This window comes from Drosophila mauritiana, chromosome 2R (assembly GCF_004382145.1).
Source record: "Drosophila mauritiana strain mau12 chromosome 2R, ASM438214v1, whole genome shotgun sequence".
Lineage (NCBI taxonomy): Eukaryota > Metazoa > Arthropoda > Insecta > Diptera > Drosophilidae > Drosophila > Drosophila mauritiana.
In genome coordinates this window covers 14130828-14151920 of record NC_046668.1, presented here as the reverse complement: position 1 = coordinate 14151920, position 21093 = coordinate 14130828, and the positions used below count along the sequence as shown (strand labels likewise).

Genomic DNA, 21093 nt, shown 5'->3' with positions numbered 1-21093 from the left:
CACTTGACCCCTGCTGTCTGACCCTTCCATCGGAAAGGTGGAGGGGCTGTGGAGGAACTGCAGCCGGAATTCGAGGAGGAGGATTGCTATGAGATGGACATCGAGGTGGCCCTGGCCGCAAGTCGTCAATCGCAGCGTGGCTCTAGTTTCACCTGGCCACCGCCGCAGGATGATAGCCACTTGGCGCCCACCGCGGCGCCACTCTATATCCCCCCACCGGAGACGCAACATGTGGTGGTTTCGAATCCGGTGCAGCAAGTGCCTCCGTTGCCACCTGGAGGTGCAACTGCTCGACTAGATCCGCAGCCTGAAGTGGGAACCTCGGCCACCGGAGCTCCCCAGTGGCAGAGTTACTCCGCACCACAACTAACAAACGCGAGTGCCCGCCAATTGGCGGAACAGGAGTCTAGCTCGGATAGCTATACATCCACCTCGACCACCACGACCACCACTTCGGAGGAGTATCAGCGAATGTACGCAGCCCAGGTGCAGGCCTATCAAATGCAGGAGCAATCTGGCTCAGAGTTCGATTACCAGGATTCTATACAGGACTATCCGTCCGGCAGGAGAAGTGCCCAAGAGTGCGTGGACTCCCTAGCTGTGCCCCTGAGCACCTACAAGCTGGTCGATATGGTAAGGGAGGTTACACCCAGTCCCGTGACCACGCCCACTCAAACTCCTGCTCCTGCTGCTCCTACAACCCGTCGCGTTGTGTTCAACGATGAGCCCGAGATCAAGGAGTTACCCCAACTACCCGTGGAACTGGAGACCATACCGGAAGCCTCCGAAGCTGTAGAAGATCGCGAGGGTCTTGTCATCGAACAGCGATGCCAGATCCTGGAGAGTGAACGAAAGTTCCAGCCCACACCCGAGATTAAGATTGAGATTGCCCCAGTGCGCCAAATACCTCCGACCAAGATTCCCAACCCAATGCCCAAGGAGTGGATTAATCCCATGATTCGAGTCTTGACCACAGCCCCGGAAGTTCCCTTCCACCTGGTGGAGTGTCCTTTTCCCCGGCCTTGTGGTGATGATTTTGAAGCGGAGGCAGCCGCCGCCGAAGCTGCCAATGCTCAAGAGGTTCCGGAACCTCTTTCTCCACAAGTTTCTGCTGCTCCACCGGTACCAGTTCCCGTTGAGCCATCACCTGCTCCCTTGAAGGAATCTCCTCCCCGGGGATCCCGACTCAGCCAAGCTATGGTTACTGCTCCCGAGTTCGAGCTCAAGTTCGCCCCTCCCGCTGACCAGGGCATCCCACTTCCAGAGGAGACCGAGCCCTATATGCCACCACCCATTGACACGAAGCCCTATTTGAGGGAGGATTACCGACCCAAATCACCATTTGTGAGTGCTCTAACCACCGCTCCCGATCGTCCCTTTGAAGGTCACTTCGATAAAGATGTGCCCATCCACATGATTGACCTGCCCACCCCCAAAGAGCACCTGAGCATGTGTGATGCCCTATGCACCGCCCCAGAACGTGGTTACACTCCCCTGAATCCCGAGAATGCTATGCATCGCGTAGACGAGGAGCAAAAGCAACAGGAACTCAAGAAGCGTGAATTTCAGGTGCTGGATCACGAGGAAGAGCTGGGAATTCGACCGGAACCTCCTCAGTCCGTGGAATACTACGAAACGCGGAGAGATCAGCCACGGAAATCCTCCGCCTTTGCGGCCATGCAAGCATTCCAGCCATCCCGTGAACCCTTGTCCTCGAACACGGTTTCAAATGCTGGAAGTGTGGCCGACACCCCAAGAGCCTCGATAGTGTCTGCGCTGAAGGAGGAAACCGATCTGGAGTACCAGAAGTACCTCAAGGCCCAGCAGCGTAACCAGAAAAGATTGGACTACTTCCACCAGAAAGAGGAGGAGCTCTCGGGTCTGCAGGGCCAGCAGCTAACCCAACTTCAGAGGGAGCTCTCCAACCAGCAACAGAGTCTCCTGAGCCAACAGCAGCTGCAGCAATCCAAGTTGCTGCAACTGCAGCAGTGCGTCCAGAGCCAAGAGTTGCAGCAACAGATGCAGCATCTCACCCAGAAGTCACAACAGCAACCTCCTCAAGCTAACCAACAGCTGCAACAACAGCAACAGCAACGGGGTACCCAACAGCAGCAACACTCCCAAGTAACCCAAAGAACCCAACAGCAACAGCAACAAGTGTCCCAACAAGTAACCCAACAGCAACAACAAGAACACTCTCTGCTATCGCAAACCACACTTGCTGAGACCCAAACCCTTCAGGCCAATGCCCAGTCTCAGAGTTCCGCTTCCTACAGCTCCAAAGCGACTGCTTGCTCTAACTCCTCTTCCACAGTCCCACCTGCCAACACCTCTACCGCTTTCGCACCTGCTCCAGCTCCAGCTCCCACCAGCACACCCGTCCGCCCATCAGCTATCGCTGTACAAAGTAGCTACTGCAGCAGCCAGTTCGATGCGCACGAACTGATCGAGGAGACCGCCGAGGAGCTCGAGCACTCGGAGGTCCTGTTCCCGCCGCCCTCCCCGCTGAGCCACCTGACCAAACAGGGCAAAGCCGTACAGTCCGGCCTCCACAAGGCGGACAGCATCCCCAAGTACCAGCGCAACTGGACGGTGCTGCCCACCCAGAGTCCCATTCGCACTCCGGAACCGCAGGAGCTGCGCGAGAACGTACCGCTGGCATTCGTGGATGCTCCAAAAGCACCAGTTACTAGTGACTCCTCCACTGTACATAGACCCATTGCCCAGGTTGCTGCGCCGACAACTGTGGTTGCTCCTTCCCGGGAACGGGAGAAGGAACGGCGGCCCCAGCTGTCGGTGCCCATTATTGTTGAGGATCGATCGGGTCCAGTAACAATGGCTTTCCAACCGTTAGACGAACTGGTGCGACCGGATCAGGCCCTGACGCCCACCAGGCCATACACCCCGTCGCTGACCAACAAACCGGCTCCAATTGTGCCCTTCTACCAGACGGAGGAGAAGCTCGTCTTCGAGGAGTGCTCGGCCACCCATGCCAGGAATTACAACGAACTGAACGCCTCGCCTTTTCCAGACAGAACACGTTCTCCGGCTCCAGGACCACCGCCAAATCCGCTTAATGCCATTCGAGCACCGAGGATGAAGGAACCGGAAACCAAGTCGAATATTTTGTCCGTGTCTGGAGGACCTCGCTTGCAGACGGGCTCCATAACCACTGGTCAGAGCTACCAGGGACAACTTTTGGCCCACTCCGAGCAGAGTTCCCAGTCGGCCAGTCAGAACTATAACCAGCAACCGGAGAGGATTACGGAACAACGGGTGGGCAACCTGAACATACAACAAAGAGAGCAGTCATCTCAGCTGCAGCAGCAAGCACAATCGCAGACTCAGAGTCAGACACGCAGCCAGGTGGGAAATACCCAAATTGAAAGACGTCGAAAGGTCACCGAGGAGTTCGAACGCACCCAGAGTGCTAAAACTATTGAGATCCGAACTGGCTCCCAATCTGTCAGTCAATCGAAGGCCCAGTCGCAGTCCATCAGCCAGGCCCAGACCCAGGCTCAATCCCAGTCCCAGAATCAGTCGGATACAGAACGTCGCTCTTCGTACGGCAAGACGGGATTCGTGGCCAGTCAGGCGAAGCGTCTTTCCTGCATGGAGGAAGAGATTAGCAGTCTGACCAGCCAATCGCAGGCTATTAGTGCCCGGGCCTCTGCTCTCGGAGAGGGCTGCTTTCCCAACCTAAGATCGCCCACCTTTGATTCGAAGTTTCCACTTAAGCCGGCTCCCGCGGCGTCTATAGTTCCCGGATATGCAACTGTTCCGGCGGCCACAAAGATGCTAACGGCACCACCACCGGGTTTCCTGCAGCAGCAGCAGCAACAGCAGCAAAGGTCTGCCTTCTCGGGCTACCAAGCCACAACTTCATCGGTCCAGCAGAGCTCCTTTGCGAGCAGCTCGAAAGCCACCACCTCATCGCTCTCATCCTCATCAGCATCTGCTTCAGCATCAGCATCCGTCGCGAGATCGTCGCAAAGTCTAACCCAAGCTTCTGCTATTACTACCACCACTAATAACCAGGCCACCACGGCCTACAGGAGCAGCAATGGCAGCATTACCAAGCCTAATCTGGCCTCGCGGCCATCCATCGCTTCCATCACAGCTCCAGGATCAGCAAATGCTCCCGCTCCTGTTCCATCGGCAGCTCCAACCAAAGCTACTGCTCCATTCAAAGCTCCGATTGTTCCGAAATCGGTGATAGCGAACGCCGTTAATGCCGCTGCTCCGCCTGCGCCCGCTGTCTTTCCGCCAGACCTGAGCGATCTGAACTTGAACTCTAATGTGGATAATTCCCCAGGTGCCGGAGGAAAGAGCGCTGGCGCCTTTGGAGCCACCTCGGCGCCCAAGAGGGGCAGGGGTATCCTGAATAAGGCAGCCGGACCCGGAGTGCGCATCCCACTGTGCAACAGCTGCAATGTGCAGATCAGGTGAACAGAGCATCCCAGAGTTTGTTGTGTTCAAAGTTTGATTCTAATGTTAACTATAATGGTTGTAATTTATTGTGCCCTTGAATGATTCTAATCTGCTTCCCAACACCTTGAGATTGATCTTTGATATGCCACAGTTATATATCTTATGTTATTTTATTATATTTTGGGATCAGCTTCCTACTGATAAGCTTGATACCCGCCAGCCCTACTAATTGCCTGCCACCAATCTAACATATACGCTTTTTTGTGTTCTGTTTACCCCCATTTTGTTACAGTTCCCACAGGAGCTCAAAGCGCTGCCAAGTCTACTAATCTGCATGCTAGTCCTCAAACTTTTGCCACCTTGCCACGCCCCCATCCTCAGGCAACTGACATACCCGCCCAGGAGATGCAAAAGGATAACCAACTGGAATCGGACGCCACTTCCATGCTGGCTGAATCCGTTGGAAAGATAAATATGGGTGACAAAACCCAAGCATTTATGCAGGAAGCCGGCAAAATCATCACCAATATGCTGGAGGCACGACTTGCCAACAATGGTGGACAAAATGGTCCACTTTCCCATGCGGGTAGCACTTTAAGTCTGCGCAGCAATAGCAGCTCAAATCTCTCAAAGAGTCCAATGATCGTTCGCAAGCGCTTAGATCTCGATGACTTTAAGAACCTGGATCCCACACAGCCGGTTGCACTGCAACCTGTTATAGCCGTACATTCCCAGAAGGATCTGCCCACTGAGGTGGGAAATCAGAAGGCACAACCGCAAGCTCCTCGATTGGAACAAACGCTACAGATGGAACTTCCAGCCCAGCATCCCATGGGCAAGATACTTGATCTCTGCGATGGTGGCAAGGCCATCGACGCGCCCGAACCGGTGGCATTTAGGAACAATTTAAGACGCACTGGTGCCACGCATGCTGCTGATCGAAGATCCTACATTGAACCTAAGCAGGGTGCTACCAATGCCACCTCTGTAACCACTCAAAATGGTAATCAGAATGGAGGGCAAGCGGGAAATCAAAATGCCAGCCAGGGCAGCGCACCCACATACAGTGTTTCCGTTAAAGCCTTGGGACCTCACAGCGAAGATCAAACCACCATGTCGGAGGAGAACGAAAGGGCCGTTAGTCAGTTGCTCAAGGAGGGTAAGCGACCCGTTTGTTGTCAGTGCAACAAGGAGATCACCTCGTAAGTACAGCTTGCCATTTGTTCGTTCTTTTTGTTGTTGTTTATACTATCTTAAATTTCAAACTAATTTTTTGGTATCTCACATTCACAGAGGACCCTTCATCACGGCATTGGGCCGCATCTGGTGCCCGGATCACTTCATCTGCGTGAACGGCAACTGCCGTCGTCCGCTGCAGGACATTGGATTCGTTGAGGAGAAGGGCGATCTGTACTGCGAGTACTGCTTCGAGAAGTACCTAGCGCCCACCTGCAGCAAGTGCGCTGGCAAGATCAAGGTAAGAGTTAAAGCTAAACTCTATTGGTTCATCCTACTAATAATGGTATGGCATAGGGTGACTGTTTGAATGCCATTGGCAAACACTTCCATCCGGAGTGCTTCACCTGCGGCCAGTGCGGCAAGATCTTTGGCAACAGGCCCTTCTTCCTGGAGGATGGAAACGCGTACTGCGAGGCCGATTGGAACGAGTTGTTCACCACCAAGTGCTTCGCCTGCGGCTTCCCTGTGGAAGCTGGCGACAGATGGGTGGAGGCCCTGAACCACAACTACCATAGCCAATGCTTCAACTGCACGGTAAGTATTCCTCTAAATAAATTTCTTTTCATATCGATTATTAATATGAAATTGTTATTATTTAACAGTTCTGCAAACAGAACCTGGAGGGTCAGAGCTTCTACAACAAGGGCGGACGTCCCTTCTGCAAGAATCACGCGCGCTAAGCCGCAACTCAGATGATTTTGTTCGACTTCAGGGATCACGCACACTAACCAACACCAACTATCTATCACAATCTTCGGATTACTTGGATACGGGAGCTTGCTCCCAACTCGTATATAATGCTTATTATTGCAATTGTCAGAGTGAATAATGCGTAACTATTATTATTTCTATTTGTTTTTGAATTGTGCACACAAATGTTATCCTAATTTTAACTGATGATCGATTCGCTCTAAATCAAAACAGTAGCTGCAAACGACACGAAATCGAATTAGCTAGCAAATTATATGTCCCACACAACTATTATTTATTCAAACATCGTATCATAACCGAACTACCGAACCCCAGATAACTATGTATGTACTGTGGCCAGAGTTAACTTACTTAGTTGAGCCTGAAAACTGTTGATCAACCCGTAACCAAAAGCTAACAAATCGCGCGAGAGGATTTCCCAAATCGATTGGCAGCGTAGAATCGGGCTAATCAAAGATGTCAAACGAGGTTGTCAGCAGGCAGTTGCTTACTTAATTTCTAAATTTATGTTGTAAATTATCCATAATTCGATTGTAAATTGTAAATGATCAGCAAGTGAATAAATTTCGAAATCTTTTTCGCGTTTAAAAAATGAGTTATTTTCTCTTGTGATGGTCGTAAACAGCAATCATAATGTACTCGCCGTGTAATGTCATTATCGTTGGCAACTTCCGGTTTGCTGCGCACACGAATTCCACAGGCTGCCTGAAAGTATGCAACAGTTTTTGTTTTCCGCCCGTACGACCATCGCACACACACACACTCATACTTGCCGCCCACCGACACATGGGCACGCACTTCTACATCAATTTCATGCTTAACCAACTTTTGTTGGTTTCATTTGAGCCTGGTATTTTATTTTTTCGGCTCTCGGCCTAAGGTGTGAGTGAGTGGGTGATGGGCTGTGCTGTGCTGGGTGTTAATCGCTGGGACTCCGAATACCCCACTCCGAGAAACTCGGATTTTTACCCCGCTCTGAATACAAAACTTCAGAGGCCTGGCGATGGCAGCAAAATTCACGGTAGATTAAGCAGGATCAGGACGTGGAGGCATGTGCCACGCCCTTCGTGCGAGAAAGAAAAACAATTTGGGGTTTTGTGGCATTTTTCAACGATTTGTTGGGTTTTATTTCTCATGTTTAGTTTACGTTGCCTTGCACATTACGGTAAAGGACTTTAAGTTAGTTTTCGAGTGTGTGTTTGGATGCTGTGTGTGTGTATCTGTGTGTGTTGTACTCGTGCAGGACACGCGTACAATTAGTCGTAACTTACATATCATTAGGGGTAGGTCTACCTATTTTGTTTTTGTGCGAAACGCATTCAGAAATCGAAATCGACATCGAAGTCAGTATTCAGTTGGATATTCGTGGTTTCCGAAAGTGCGCGCCAAATTTGTCACCGTAGCGTTCCGTTGCGAGTTATGCATATCCCGAGGATACTCATACCTACATACACTATATACTTAGTATTTGCTCTTCGTTTCTGGCCTGGTTTATAGTTTAGTTGCTAGAAATGCGTTCGAAATTTCGTCGTATTTACAGTTCAATAGTCGTTGGCTGAGCTCAGAGTTTCTCATGTTCTAATTTTAACATTTCTTTCATTCGTTTTGGATACTTTAATACTTCAATGGATAGGCGTATATGTATATTTGCAAGTATCTAGAATTCGTAATAACTACGCTGCGCATCTGCTTAATGCTTACAAAAATAAATTCAACACATTCAAGTACAACAAACATCTTACCAGCTAACGCCGCTTACAGATACAGGTTACAGATAGGGGTTACATTACATTCATTTAGGAGCAGCTTGAGTTCCGTACAAATAAATACCTTTGGGTTAACGAGTGTCTGAATCTGAAGTATCCAACCGTTCAGTTCGATCGCTACAGATGCGCCAATATATCGATCTGATCGAGTGCGCTGGCCTGGCCAGCTGGATTTTGCGTTTCAGTTTGCGTTTGGCTGTGGGTGCTTCCGGGTGACTGGGATATGGTCACAATGGTCACCAGATCTTTGCTTTTGCTCATCGCCGTCGCACCATTCGATGCTCCGGCCGTGGTAGCATTGGATTCCCTTTCCGGAATGCGATTTGATGACTCTATCTCCACGATGGCCGACGTAAGCAATGTGTTCGACTGCAGCGCCGTGTAGTCCGGCAATTGCTCCACCACCGACGGCTCCGGCAGCTGCAGATCCTCGTTGGCCAGCAGTCTACCGGACGGAGCCGTTTCGATGTTCCGCTCACTGCACACGAGACTGGCGGGCGTGGCATTCCTGGAGCGGTAGCTGGGCGGCAAACTGTACTCGGAGCCGCCCATGCTGCTGCTGATTGTTCCCCCGGCGCCGCCTCCTCCGCCCATTCCGGATCTCAGGGTGGTCAGTGGAGCCCTGGAAGTAAGTGAATCAAAGCATGAATTATTTACACATGAGCCAAAGTAAATCCGGTTCTGTTTGCCCTTCTCGGGCATAAGAAAATGGCAAATATGTTAACCAAATGCACAAATTTGCATCCATGAGATATATTCTCTTCAAAGGGGAATTTCTATGAGATTTGTCTATTCGAGTGCACTGGCCAATAATTTTAAATTATCTGTTATTCAATTTCAATGAAATATTATTAAGTTATTTTAGTTAATGTATTTTGTTTACTTCCTATAATTATTAGTTTTTTAAACATACTTGTATACTTGTACGAAGCACAATAACTAAACATTAAATTTAAAATTTAAAAATTTCGCACAGTGCAGCCAAACGTTGTCAGGCTTAAGTATGTATAGGATATATGACGACTCCGTTCCTTTTCAAACACATAAGCGTGTGTGTCTATTCTCTATATTCTCATCTTTGTCAATTTAAATAACAAAAGGCCGCTGTGGCAATTGTTGCCATGTGCATGGCGATAGGTAAAAAGATTTCAAGGGGAGGATTTTGAAAGGAGCTATTTTTAGGTGAGGGTTCGTCGGGGAACTAAACCCAAATCACAGACAATTCACACTTCAGTCGGCAGAGCACAAAAGTCAACACTCAAACGCTCATCTGCACATAATGGCCTGCCGAGTGCTCCAAAGGGGGCGTTTCTCTGTCTCTGTGGGCGTGGCTGGTTGATTTCTCAAAATTCGAGAAGCTCGCACAAATTGTATGGAGCAATTTGGAGTATGTAGAATTGCATTTAATTGTTCCGACAAAGACGCCGGGCGAACGGAAACAGCAAAATAAGTCATCGTCCAGGATTTGTCCTGGAATCGGGCCTATCTATATGTTGGCCTCCATTGTCTGGTCTGGTCTGTGATGTGATGTGATGTGCTGTGCATAACAGGCAATTTTCGCAGCACTTTGGTCGGCTCTTTGTTGGTTTAATTGACTTGGCCAGCAGCAAGGACAGTTTTCCGTCCTTGGAATGCAGGACATCTTCCCCTCTACCTCTTTCGCCCTTTTGCCCCCTAACCTACCATCTTTACGGGCTGCTTGTTATGCGGCTTGGCAGGCTCTTCAGATGTGCGCGCGTGTGTGTAAATATTTTGCAAAATTTCCCTGAATTCTTTGCCAGTTTTTCCCCCCGCCACCAACACTAACGTCATTTGAATACGCAACTCAGACACACACATTTACCCTGCCTGCCTGCCTTGAAGAATGCTGTGATTTCTTGCCACACACTTTGCATAAGTTTTGCTTTTTGACATACTTCCCCTGGCTGCTTCCTCTTCCTTCCGTTTCCGCTGACATTTTTGGCTAACCTAAGTGTGCGGGGAAGCCTCGAAATCAGATTTCCCTGTTGCCTTTCCATTTGCATTACACACATTATAAATATTCAAGTGTGCGAGTGAAGTAAGTTAATTTGACATAAATACGTTACGGTTTGAATGTCAATTTTCTAAAACGAGCTGCAAATAATATTTAAATACCAAATTCAAGCTGCCTTTGTTCTCCCCTCCAGCAGTAATTTGTAGGCCATAAAAATCAACTTTTCTCATTAGCCCAACATTATGCGTTCCGGGCGATAATTATTCCAGCGCCACCCACTTTTCGGAAAAGTCCTTGTCATTTAAATGGCCTTGGCTTGAGTCATGTTTTTTGGAGGGCGAAACGCAATCAGATTGCTCATATATATTCGGTATGGATGGCTTTATCTCTTCAATTAGTTGCCGAATCAATTGGAGAGTGTTTGCTGCCATCATCAGGCTATCTTTCGATTCGAATCTTCTCCTTGAATGGGAAAAATCGAAAATTACTCGAAAACTTCTACACCCGAAAAGCAATGTGTCAATGTCGACACCCATGGAAACCGCACAAAAGCCAAACCGCCGAAGCAGAGTTACCCCAGATCCCAGATCCCTCCAATGCTCCCACATTCTACATCCCCAATTTTCCTTAACGCGCTCTCCACCTCCTTGGCAGTCTGGAAAACATTTTGCGGTTTGGCAGGCGCCAAACTTTGCAAATAACTCACGAATGGCGGAACGGAGTAGTCGAAACGGAGGCGGTCGGGCAGTAGTTGCAGGGAGGATTGCCCCGGAAACGGAAGTACTTACCTCAGCAGGCTGCCCGCATGAGATCGATAAGTGGGCGGCGGCGAATTTCCACGCACCACGCCATTCTGGCGATCGCGGTCCAACAGCAAAAGTCTGCGGGAGAGAAGCGGAAAGGATTCGGGTGAGTAGCTGTTGTAGTTGTGTGGCACGACAGGAAAAAGGCGGCCAGTCAAAGGGTTAAGGGTGTGATGGTGTGGATGTGGACACTGACAATAGATACACTGACCACCAGAGAGGCTATCTACGTTTCCAAAAACAATTCTATTTTATAAACAATAGTTGTCATTTAGAACAAACAAGAAAGTTCTTACTGATTGATTTTATATGAGCAAGATTGTACACTCTAAAATGAGCAAGTTTATATTAATTATTCTTTTAATTTTATTACAGTGTTAAATAGTGTTTTTGCTTTTAGAAAAAGTTTTTATAGTTCTCTGATTTTTTAAAGATATCAAAATATTTTCGATACGAATAGTATATTCTCAGTGCAGCTACAAATCGCTCTGGTTGCTGCATAATTATGCATAATGCAATTAATTGCGCCAGGACATGCGAGTGGCGGACGAAAGCCGCAGGTCCGCCACCAACTGCTGTCCTTGCGTGTAATTTATGCACCAGCAGTTCTGGCAGTCCTGGTAGTCCTGCTACTCCTGGCACTCATGGCACTCCACTCAACTCACCTCAGCCGGTACTCCTGCATGCTGGCCTGGTACGAGGGCGGCGGTGGGCGGTGCTGGAACTCCGGATAGAGCAAACCGTGCGGTGCTCCGCCACCGCGACTGCAGGGCCTCCGGCCACATCGTCCAAGGTCCACGCTGGTGCCCAGGCCGATTCCCAGGCAGCTCTGGCCGCCCGGCGCCGTCATCCGCCAGGCGGCGCCACTTACAGTCACCAAAACGACGCCAACTCCTGCAATGAAAGAGAAAAAATCCAAAATGAGAGGTGGAAACGGACTTAATTTTAGAGCTAGACTTCGGTTAACGCCCCCAAGTGCCCCCTCCCGATTATCCATTTAGCTGGAGCATTAATTAGCCCACTCCCAAGGGGGGCGTGGCACGCAATTACAGCTCCACTTAAAGCTCCAAATCCAGCCTAGGCCTAATCATGCCGGCCAGACTTTCACTTTTCCTCCTGCCGGCCAAACGAGCCATTCAGTGGAGCATGTCATCATGGCAAATTTGCCAGCTAGGCATACGATTTTATTAGCGAAAATTGTCATGAGCGTTGTGACATCTCCGCACAAAAGCCGAAGACCCCAAAAAGACCTCGCCCATCATCGTGATGTTGATGTTGATGTTGATGATGATAATGATGATGATGGTGGGACTCTACCAGTACCAGCTCCATTATGTGCCTGTACATAGTTGGAGATTTGCTGACTGGCTGGCTTGATTGCCATTAAATTATGTAAAATGCTGCCGCGCACATACATACACTGTAGTGACTGTGTGGACTGAAAACTTTTCGGTAATTGCCACCGAAAATGGCGCAATGTCACGCTTCGCAAGCGCTAAAACTAAACGCGCCGGCAATTGATTAGACCAAAACTCCGACTGCAGACTTTGCACATAAAAGTGAGTAGTCAAGTAGTAGAGCTCTGCACTTGGCCCCGCTTTCGGCAGTGATTGCGTAATGAATGATTCATGAGTGGCCCGAAAAGTTGGCAGACTCGGAATCGATGACGTTTTAATTCAGAAAAGAGCTTTCCCAAGTGCATTTAATTCGGAGTGGAGCTGGGCTGGGGTTCAACTACCTGCGCAGACCTGTTGATCACACCAAATAGAGCGATGGCGTGGCCAAAGAAATCGCAGCCGGAACTAAATGCTCTGGCAATATTGACAGTTGACTTGTCTGGCTGCAAATTTGTTTGTTCTTCGAACTGGGTCAGCAGATGCACGAGGTATCGCACAAAGCCAGATACTCAGGTACACACACACACACACACACAGTGGGATACAAAGGTGCTCAAATAGACACTGGGGCACCTCCTCCGCCGCCCTTTTCAGCGTGAAAGAAAAACCCAGCAGCGAACGACGGACAGCACCGAATGGCATTTATAATTGTAACAATTGTGAGCAAACACAGGCCTTTTCGCCTTTTTGCCATTTCGCTGGCCAGGGGGATTTCCAGTCGTTCCCGCGACTTGTGTAAACATCAGTGAACATCAAAAGGCGCTCGTTGCCGCCTTTAATGCCATTTTCCCTGCTCGATTTCTGCCAGATTACGTAAACGCCTAGTTCGCTTTGAGCTCAGAAAACTCAAATGGATATGCCTTTTCAATAAATAGGGAGAAGTCACCCTTGTTGAAAAAAATATATATTAAGATTTTACTCCGAAAAAAGTGTTTCACAAAAAAAGATATAAATTTCACTGCTCAATCCATATTTATAAAATAATTATAAAAAATTTGTTTGGCCTGAAACAAAATGTAAATTACGTTACATTATTCTTTAGACCTCCAATTTTTCCCTTTACAAATATTTACACTACTGTTATGGAATCTCATAAAGGTGTCACTCACCAATCATTAGCAGGGCGGCCGTGAGGTGGGAGTTGGGCGGTCCGGCGAGTCCTGTGGCGCCCAAGGCCGCTCCGCCCAGGGCGCAGGCCACGCCCCCCAGGGCGACGACGGCAATGAGGGCGCGCAGCGGCGGTCCGGCGAACCACTGGCCACAGCAGCCCTTGCCCGATCTCTCCGAGGGGGATCTGGAATTGAGCAGAATGGAAAACAGATTTTCAGTAAGGCAGCTGGAAAATAGCAAGGGGCATAATGGTGGGAGAAAAAATGGTGGCATGGAAAATTCGTGCAGCGCAGGTGGGATGGCGAGGACAACAGATGCTTTGCTGCGCAGCAAATTGGCAAACGGCAACGTCTCGCGCCAGGTCCTTTTCCTTTTATCCTTGGGTTTCCCTTCACAAAAGCGCAGCGAGTGCGCAATTGTTGTAATTTGATGATTTATGAGGCAAAAGACCAAAAATTTGCGCACTGCCCGCCAACACGAAACAAGCTGAAAGGATCCCTCCGAATATCCTTGGGCATCCTTGGTGGCGAGGCAGCCCAGGCAGCCAGGCAGGCAGACAAGCAGACGACGTAAAATATTTTTGCGGAGAAAGGACAATTTATGCGACACAGACGGCGACAAAGGCAAAAAGGACGTGTGTGCGTAAATTCATTAGGATACGGCCAGGCGTTTTCTACACCCGGCAAGACGAAGCAACCGAACCAAACCCTTGCCAAACAATTAGAGGAGAAAATATATTTATAGTCCTTGCTGATGTTGTTAGAGGGATGGAAAAGCGTCTGGCGCTTTTGTTGCTTGTGTCATCGAAGCCGCTTCACAAAAAGATGATAAATTGTTGGAAAATTACGTGCACAAACATACATCCGTAAACAAGTTGGGCAACCGGAAATTTATGTTTAATAATTTGCTGCCGTTCTCGCTGGCAAAGGATTTGCCGTATTTCGTGTATTCGGGATTTACACTTTTATGACGGGCCATTAAAGAAGAGGTTTGCCCTTTCCCCGCCAAAAAAGGGCTGACTCCATGGCCCCGAGGTCTCTGACTCCGGTAATGCGGCGGCATGAATGTTTCATCAGTTGTCGTGTCATGATAAATTTGATCTTTTCAGCTCATCATCGCTCGGAAATGAGCTCGCAGAAATGCCAAAAGGTGAGTTCAGTCCGAACAATAACTATGTATTCTTTGCCCTATTCAAAAGTTTCTAACGACACGCATCCCCAGATCGTTCTTTATTCCATAAAAACACCCCAAAGTTCCCACATAGATCTCTCAGATCTCAGCACTTTGCGGCATTTCAATCACGACCACATGCGGTGACAAAGTTCAACTACATCGATGTATCTTCCCCAGCTGCAGATAGCCCCCCATCGTGATTGAATGTTGCTAAGCATCAGATGATTGATTAAACACTAATTAGGGGCGGTCCAAATCGGAGAACTGGAACCCATTCCCATTAGCATTTGCATTCCCATCTGGGGTCTTATGAAAAACCATTGCATGTGAGTAAACACAGCAATTGCGCACTTGCTATATGATGAATAGAGAATAGAATCTCAACAACACGGAGCAAAAGTTCAGGTAGATGTACTGTATGTACATCTCTAGATGTATTAAGTACTTTTTTATAATCAGCGAAGTAACATCAATGTGGTCCAAATGAACACTAGTAAAGCACACACCATGAAATTTCCTGCAAATTTGGTATAGAAATGTTCCATTTGTTTTCCTCAGTGCATCTAAATCCACACATGTGTGCGATGTGTATCCGAAGTAGTTCAGGGTCAGTTTTCGCTTTATAAGTCTAGCGAAGGCTTAGAAGCTAGTGAACTAGTAACTGACGGACAGTAAGCCAGCTGAGCGCTCATTCAGTCAGTTCGGCAGTCAGTCAGTGTGGCAATTATTCAATCGGGCGGCTGCATTTAATTTTCATTTATTAATTGCAATTTGTAATTGCCAACATTGACACAGTTCCATCGGCTGAGCGTATTTATTCATTTTCGCGCTCGACGCGCACTTATCGCTGAACTTTCATTTCTGCGGAGTTTTCATTTAAATGGCGTTTCCGTTTCCTTTCCCTCTGCTTTCCGGCATCTGTCAGTTTGACATTTGCATGCGAGTGAACAGTTTCCAATTGATTAAGCAATTTTCAGTGCGTCAAAGACAAAGGCGGCTTCATTACGATAAGACTCAGTGGGGATTTTATATATGTATTTATTTATCAGTCCAACATCCGCCAACAACTAGCTACATGGAACAACTCCAGCAACAAGAACAGCGTTGATTCATGTTTTTATGTAAGCTCGTTAAACTGAGACATTAATTCCGCTCGCACCCGCACGTCAATTAGAAGAAGAAATAGGAGGAGGCCTAATCAAAGTTTAATGGAAACTTAATTTTATTTATCAGGCAATTCCCCGAGCAGCGGCTTTTCCGTTCGCTCGTGAGAAATCAAACGAAGGCAGTGGAAAACTAATTAAAGGCGAAGCGGCGGACAATGAAAGCGAAAATCGCGTTGAATTCAATTTACATGTATATTTGATAATTTATTTAATTCATTGGTGCTTTTCTTTTTCTTTTCTCTGCGCTCTCGCTTAGTTTCAGTTTCAGTTATTGTTTCAGCTTTAGTTTTCCTTTCTTTTCACCTCGACTTATGTAATTAAATGTGGAAAATGAGGCAATCACCGCGGGCGCAGCAAATGAAAATAATTAGCTGGAAAAGCATATTAACATTGGCACATTGGCACACACATACACAATCACAGCCAAACTTAGCCATAGCTTTTCTCATTTTGGCCCACTGACAAAGCAAATTTTTTGGCTGCAGCTGCCGGCTGAAGGACGGATTAGGCCACAAAACCCATTTTCAACTTTCAATCACAGCGTTTCCCTTCTCCCCGATTTTCCATTCCGAATGGGGCCATAATTACAGCGCGCTTTTCAACTTTGCCGCAGTTCTGATTTGTAATACTAACTTTTTTCTGTTCCCTCATTGTTTTGCGAGCTTTTGTTGTTTTTTTTTTGGCAAGAAGGGTTTTCGGGGCCTGAACTACGAGCTGTGTTAATTTGGCCAGACATTTGGGATTCTCTGGCTTGTTCTTCGGGCTAAAGTTGGGTGATTTGAGTTCACAAGATCTGGGCTGCACAGAGAGAAATCTGCGAAATAGTTCTCTAAGATTCTGTTCTTTTTAATAAGTCGTTTAAATAAAGTTGACGGCACAATGATGGATTGGCTTCTACAAAATGTTAGAAACAAATTGTGGTGTCTTTCTTGTGTATGGATAGTTCTTCTGAAGGGGAAACTTCCATAAATCTCTCCTCCCTCCATAAAAAGAGATGTGCGAGGTGTTCTATTAAATTCCATGACACTTAGAAGTTTCAGAATCCGAAAAGAAAAGGCAACTGAATAAATGCCCAAACATGATTCTATTTTTACGAAAAGTGTTTGTGTGGGTTAAATGGAAATAAAATGAAAACCAGTAGCAATAGAGACTGCGACTCAGAACATGACATTCACCCGGCATTAAAATCGCAGTTGTTGTTTCTTTGCCGCGATGTATATAAAAATGAAAGCAAACAGCGAGACTCGCAGACGGCAATAAAATATCCAAGCGAAAGAGACAAAGTCACGTTGGGTGTATAGTACTTGTGCTATATAATTGTGTATATATGTATCTAGATATATACACACGTATGGCGGAGCAGCGATTTCACACACAGCCGCAGAAACTTCTGACCTACTAACTGCAGAAGACGGAGAGCGAGTCTCTAAACTTGGGCAACGTTTTTCCAGTTAACTGCAAACGCTTTGACGCTTGACTGATGCCGGAGCTCCGAAACAGGCAAACTCCGGCCAGCTCCAGCTTTAAACCAGGGCCCAAGCCGCCACCTTAAAGAGCCCAGCTGGGCGGCGGTGTCTGGGTATCTCAGTATCTTTTGGGGGGCGTAACTCGAGCACACGACTTCGAAAGCGTCCCCCGCTCATCCACTAAAATGGAGTATCTGCAAGTTGAGTTGTCAGAGGAGCTTTCCTCCGGCGGCTGACAGGCTCCACTCCCCCGTCCCCATTCTGTCGGGCCAAGTGAGCTCTTAATGCGGGTGTAAAAGATTATATGGCAAACTTGGCGCTGCCCATTGGCTGCGGAAATAGCTCTGCACTCGCAGAAAATGTCAGGTTTCAAGTGTAAGAATGGTCTGCCTTTCGGAAAACATACTATTAAAAACATAACTATTATGTTTATTCTAACAAATAATTTTTGTTGCAAAATAAAATATATATCTCGTAGAACAGCATGTTTACAAAACGTTTACAATTTCTTTCACAGTAGGTACAGATAAAATGCAATACCATTTTTATTGACAGCATTTTTTATGACCATCCACGTTTTTATAGGTGTCTTTTATTAAAATCACTTGGTTTCCTAAGGAATTCTGGTGACATTTACATTTAAAATTCTATCGGAATGGAAAGTATGTCCAGAGGCATAAAAATGTAAAACAAAGTGGCATGCAACTTCTGCAAAATCTGCGTGGCAAGTGCAGGAACTTTTGTTTCGAGTGCAGCAATGCAGACAAAGTTTTGGCCAACGTTTATTGCCAATTTTTGAATGCATAAAACGCAAGAGTTGCCAGCAATTGACGCCCACGCATGGCTCCCGGTGGATCCTCCTCCTGCTCCTCCGGCCAGAAGCAAATCTGGAATATAGGGCAGCATGCCAAGTGTGCGGCCAACTGCAGCAGACAGGCGTACGTATATCCAAAAAAAAAAAGGCATTAGCCACCCACGTATGTTTGCATGTACATATGTGCATATGTGGACATGTGGGTGGGTGGGAAATAAATGGGTTGCTGGCAGGGAACAAGTGCCAAACATCGTGACGACAACGACAACTGGAGTCGCACTGGCATTGCGTCTCAGGCATTTCTAATTTGAGATCCGTTTCTAATTTCTGGCTTTCATGTGGCACAGCCAGGCAGCCAGGCGGCCAGGCAGCCAGGCGGCCAGGCAGCCATGGCCATGGAGTAGCAGCATCCGGGTTGGCAATTACTTTTACATGTTGCCGCCGCGACGCCGCAGTTGTAGCAAGCAACATTGCTGCAAGAACCGCAGCCAATGTGGCGCGCTCTCTCGAAAAAAACACACACACACACATAGCAACCGCTTAAGTGGCTGCGTCATTAGGCTGCGAGATCTCTGCTGTTGCTGTTGGTGTTGCACGTTGCATGTTGCTGTTGGTGTTGCTCCTGCTGCAGTGCCAGCATTTCTCGAAATGGGATTGGGTCTGCAATGTATCTGTGTCGCTATATGTACGTACATAAATTAAATTCTTAAATTGCTCGTTAGCCCATCATGAGGTTTGCTCATTCATTCATGCAGTCGTCGATGTTGTTGTTACTGCTGCTGCTGCTGCTTCTGTTGCTGCTGTTGCAACGTGGCTGCTGTCGCTCGTCTATGATGGGCTGCAATAACAATAATCACGCTGCCAACAGCAAAAACAACTTCTCAATGTTGGCCACAATGTAGGTCACATCGCATCCCAAGTCCCCTGGCCACTAACTATTTCACTTTTCCGCTGCCCAGCGATTTCCCTCGAATTCTATGCGCTTTTAATATCGCGCAGTGGCATCTTCAAGTGATTTAATTTAGCACCCAATGGATTCTCTTTGGCGGTCGCTTTTGTCTCAACGAAATGCGAGGGGTCTTTGCTGGAAAGTTGTGGACAAAATTATGTGCGCCAGTGGGGAGCTATTATATTTATATTTTTATTACCCACCGAGATGCGGGCTCTTCAACTAGCTCAGTTTCATCACCCATGAGATGTTATCGGGGAGTTGTCATTAATTAGAATACATTAATGCCCCGGCGAGCAGATGACAGCACTAGTGCCCAGATAGTCAGCTTTGTTCTTTGTCGGCTGAAATACTGAATCAGTTGTGAGTCAAATTTAACGATACAAAAGCATCTGCAAGATACTTAAGCGAACCTCTGTGGAATATCTGATTTACGCTGCACAAAAGCTGAGAGACTTTATATTTATCGCGAGCACACCATAATTGGTTGGGTTAAAATCTTTAAAAGGGAGAAAAGGTGTCTTATTTATAACACACTTTAAGCGACTTTTGGGAATATTAAATTCCAAAGTGTCTAGGCAGCCATATCTGTATCACCGATTAAACAGGCATTTTAATTTGTCACTGCAATTAGCTGTTTGGGAATAATTTCCAATCAATCGAGGAGCCAGCTGCTGAACCATTTTGAACTCTGATTATTACGCGGAATCGTTTCCTTGTTAAGGGAATGTAAGTGTGTGTGTGAGTTTACCCCTGGCAAACAAAAGAATTTCGCAACAATCGCCGTCGATTCTCGGCATGAGGTCAACAACTCATTACGGTGTTGTTTAATAAACATTTCTGGGCCGCTGGCCTCCAGATCTCCCAGCCCTTTCCTCCCATTTTGGCCTTACCCCGTACAAACGCCTAATTACTGTGCCGTTTGAAGTGGAAGTTTATTTGATTATGACACCTGATGACCTCGGGCTGTACTCTGTGATGTTGTAAGGTGTGAAAAATTGGATTATCCCGCTCAGGGGCAGGAGAACTTTCCAAGCAAATGTAGGAAATCTATAACATTGCATTGGCCAAATTGAATTTCGATTTCAGAAATGCAAGAAATGCGCGGCGAAAGCCAATAACAGCAATAGTCTCGAGTTATGCAAAACCAAAAACAAATACTTTGGCCGGCAAGCGTGAGCAATTTATGGAGGAATTTGCCCGCCAGGAATTCCAACTCGCCCCCACCCCCCTCAACACGAAGGTCAACCGAAATGGCCAATGAAATGAAATTCCAGAGCCACAGACAGAGCCAATAAAAATGCAAGCGATTCCAAATCGTTGACAAATCGAAGCGCCCAGTGTCTTGGATCTCGGTTTTGCGGATTCGAACCGGGGCATTACGGCGGAAAGTTTTGCAGTTTAGGGAAGGATTTTCAACTGCTCAAACGGAAATTCGCTGCGTGGGGCAGCAGGAAAACAGTAACACCGTAACTGGCTTTTCCCACCTCTTCCCCACCGTCCTTTTTTCTTTTTTTTTATTTTTTGAGTGCTGCTCACAGTAGCTTCCAATTGAGTTTTTCCTTTGTTTTTCTCGGCCATTGCCAATTTGATGCGGCGGATTTCTGGAGTTTGTTTTTACGACGAGCCACTCTGCCATGTAAAGGCGGCATTTTCGTTTTGGCTCCTTTTTTGTTTTTTTCGGGTCGCTCCGGAAATTGCTGCCATCGATAGCTTAGCCATAGCCACCCCACCCCGATCCGCTGTCCACCCACTCGAATCGGATCCTTTGGCCTTTGCAGACGACACTTTGGCAATTTATTTCCATTCCTTGGCTGCGATTTGCATAAGCGCCAGTCAGACTCATGCTTCTGCCTACACGCGAAGAAATTTTGCATTTACATTTTAAAATGTAAAATTAATTCAAATTGTATTGAATGCAAATCCAACCGCCAAATCAATCAATATAGATAGAATAATATTATAAAGTTGAGCTGTCTTTGTTTCAGTTTGTTAGGTAAAGATTTTCGTTGAAGTTTTTCTATTTTTAGAAGCTTTTCCCCCGTGTATCCGTCGATTTTCCATCCGGAATATCCAGCCATGAAAATGACACG

General features: G+C 47.3%; 2 protein-coding genes across 24 annotated transcripts in view; one reads left to right on the top strand and one right to left on the bottom strand.

The window, feature by feature from the left end:
• LOC117138193 (PDZ and LIM domain protein Zasp) overlaps nucleotides 1–6976 on the top strand; it is a 54706-nt gene extending 47730 nt beyond the window's left edge. For 8 of the 23 annotated variants that reach the window (XM_033300103.1, XM_033300101.1, XM_033300098.1 and 5 more), the window contains 4 exons: nucleotides 38–4445; nucleotides 5725–5908; nucleotides 5965–6204; nucleotides 6273–6976. In XM_033300103.1, the coding sequence (XP_033155994.1) occupies nucleotides 38–4445; nucleotides 5725–5908; nucleotides 5965–6204; nucleotides 6273–6350 (4910 nt within the window). In that variant the 3' untranslated portion in view covers nucleotides 6351–6976. Of the gene's footprint in view, nucleotides 1–37; nucleotides 4446–4723; nucleotides 5634–5724; nucleotides 5909–5964; nucleotides 6205–6272 lie in introns of all 23 variants that reach the window. The other 15 variants (XM_033300118.1, XM_033300116.1, XM_033300112.1 and 12 more) reach the window with 6 other exon arrangements.
• Nucleotides 6977–7474: 498 nt separating this feature from the next.
• LOC117136099 (serine-rich adhesin for platelets) overlaps nucleotides 7475–21093 on the bottom strand; it is a 34476-nt gene continuing 20857 nt past the window's right edge. The window contains exons 3-6 of the mRNA XM_033296780.1: nucleotides 13432–13616; nucleotides 11591–11819; nucleotides 10911–11003; nucleotides 7475–8769 (exon numbers count right to left, since the gene is read on the bottom strand). Coding sequence (XP_033152671.1) covers nucleotides 8265–8769; nucleotides 10911–11003; nucleotides 11591–11819; nucleotides 13432–13616 — 1012 coding nt within the window. The 3' untranslated portion in view covers nucleotides 7475–8264. The remainder of the gene's footprint in view (nucleotides 8770–10910; nucleotides 11004–11590; nucleotides 11820–13431; nucleotides 13617–21093) is intronic.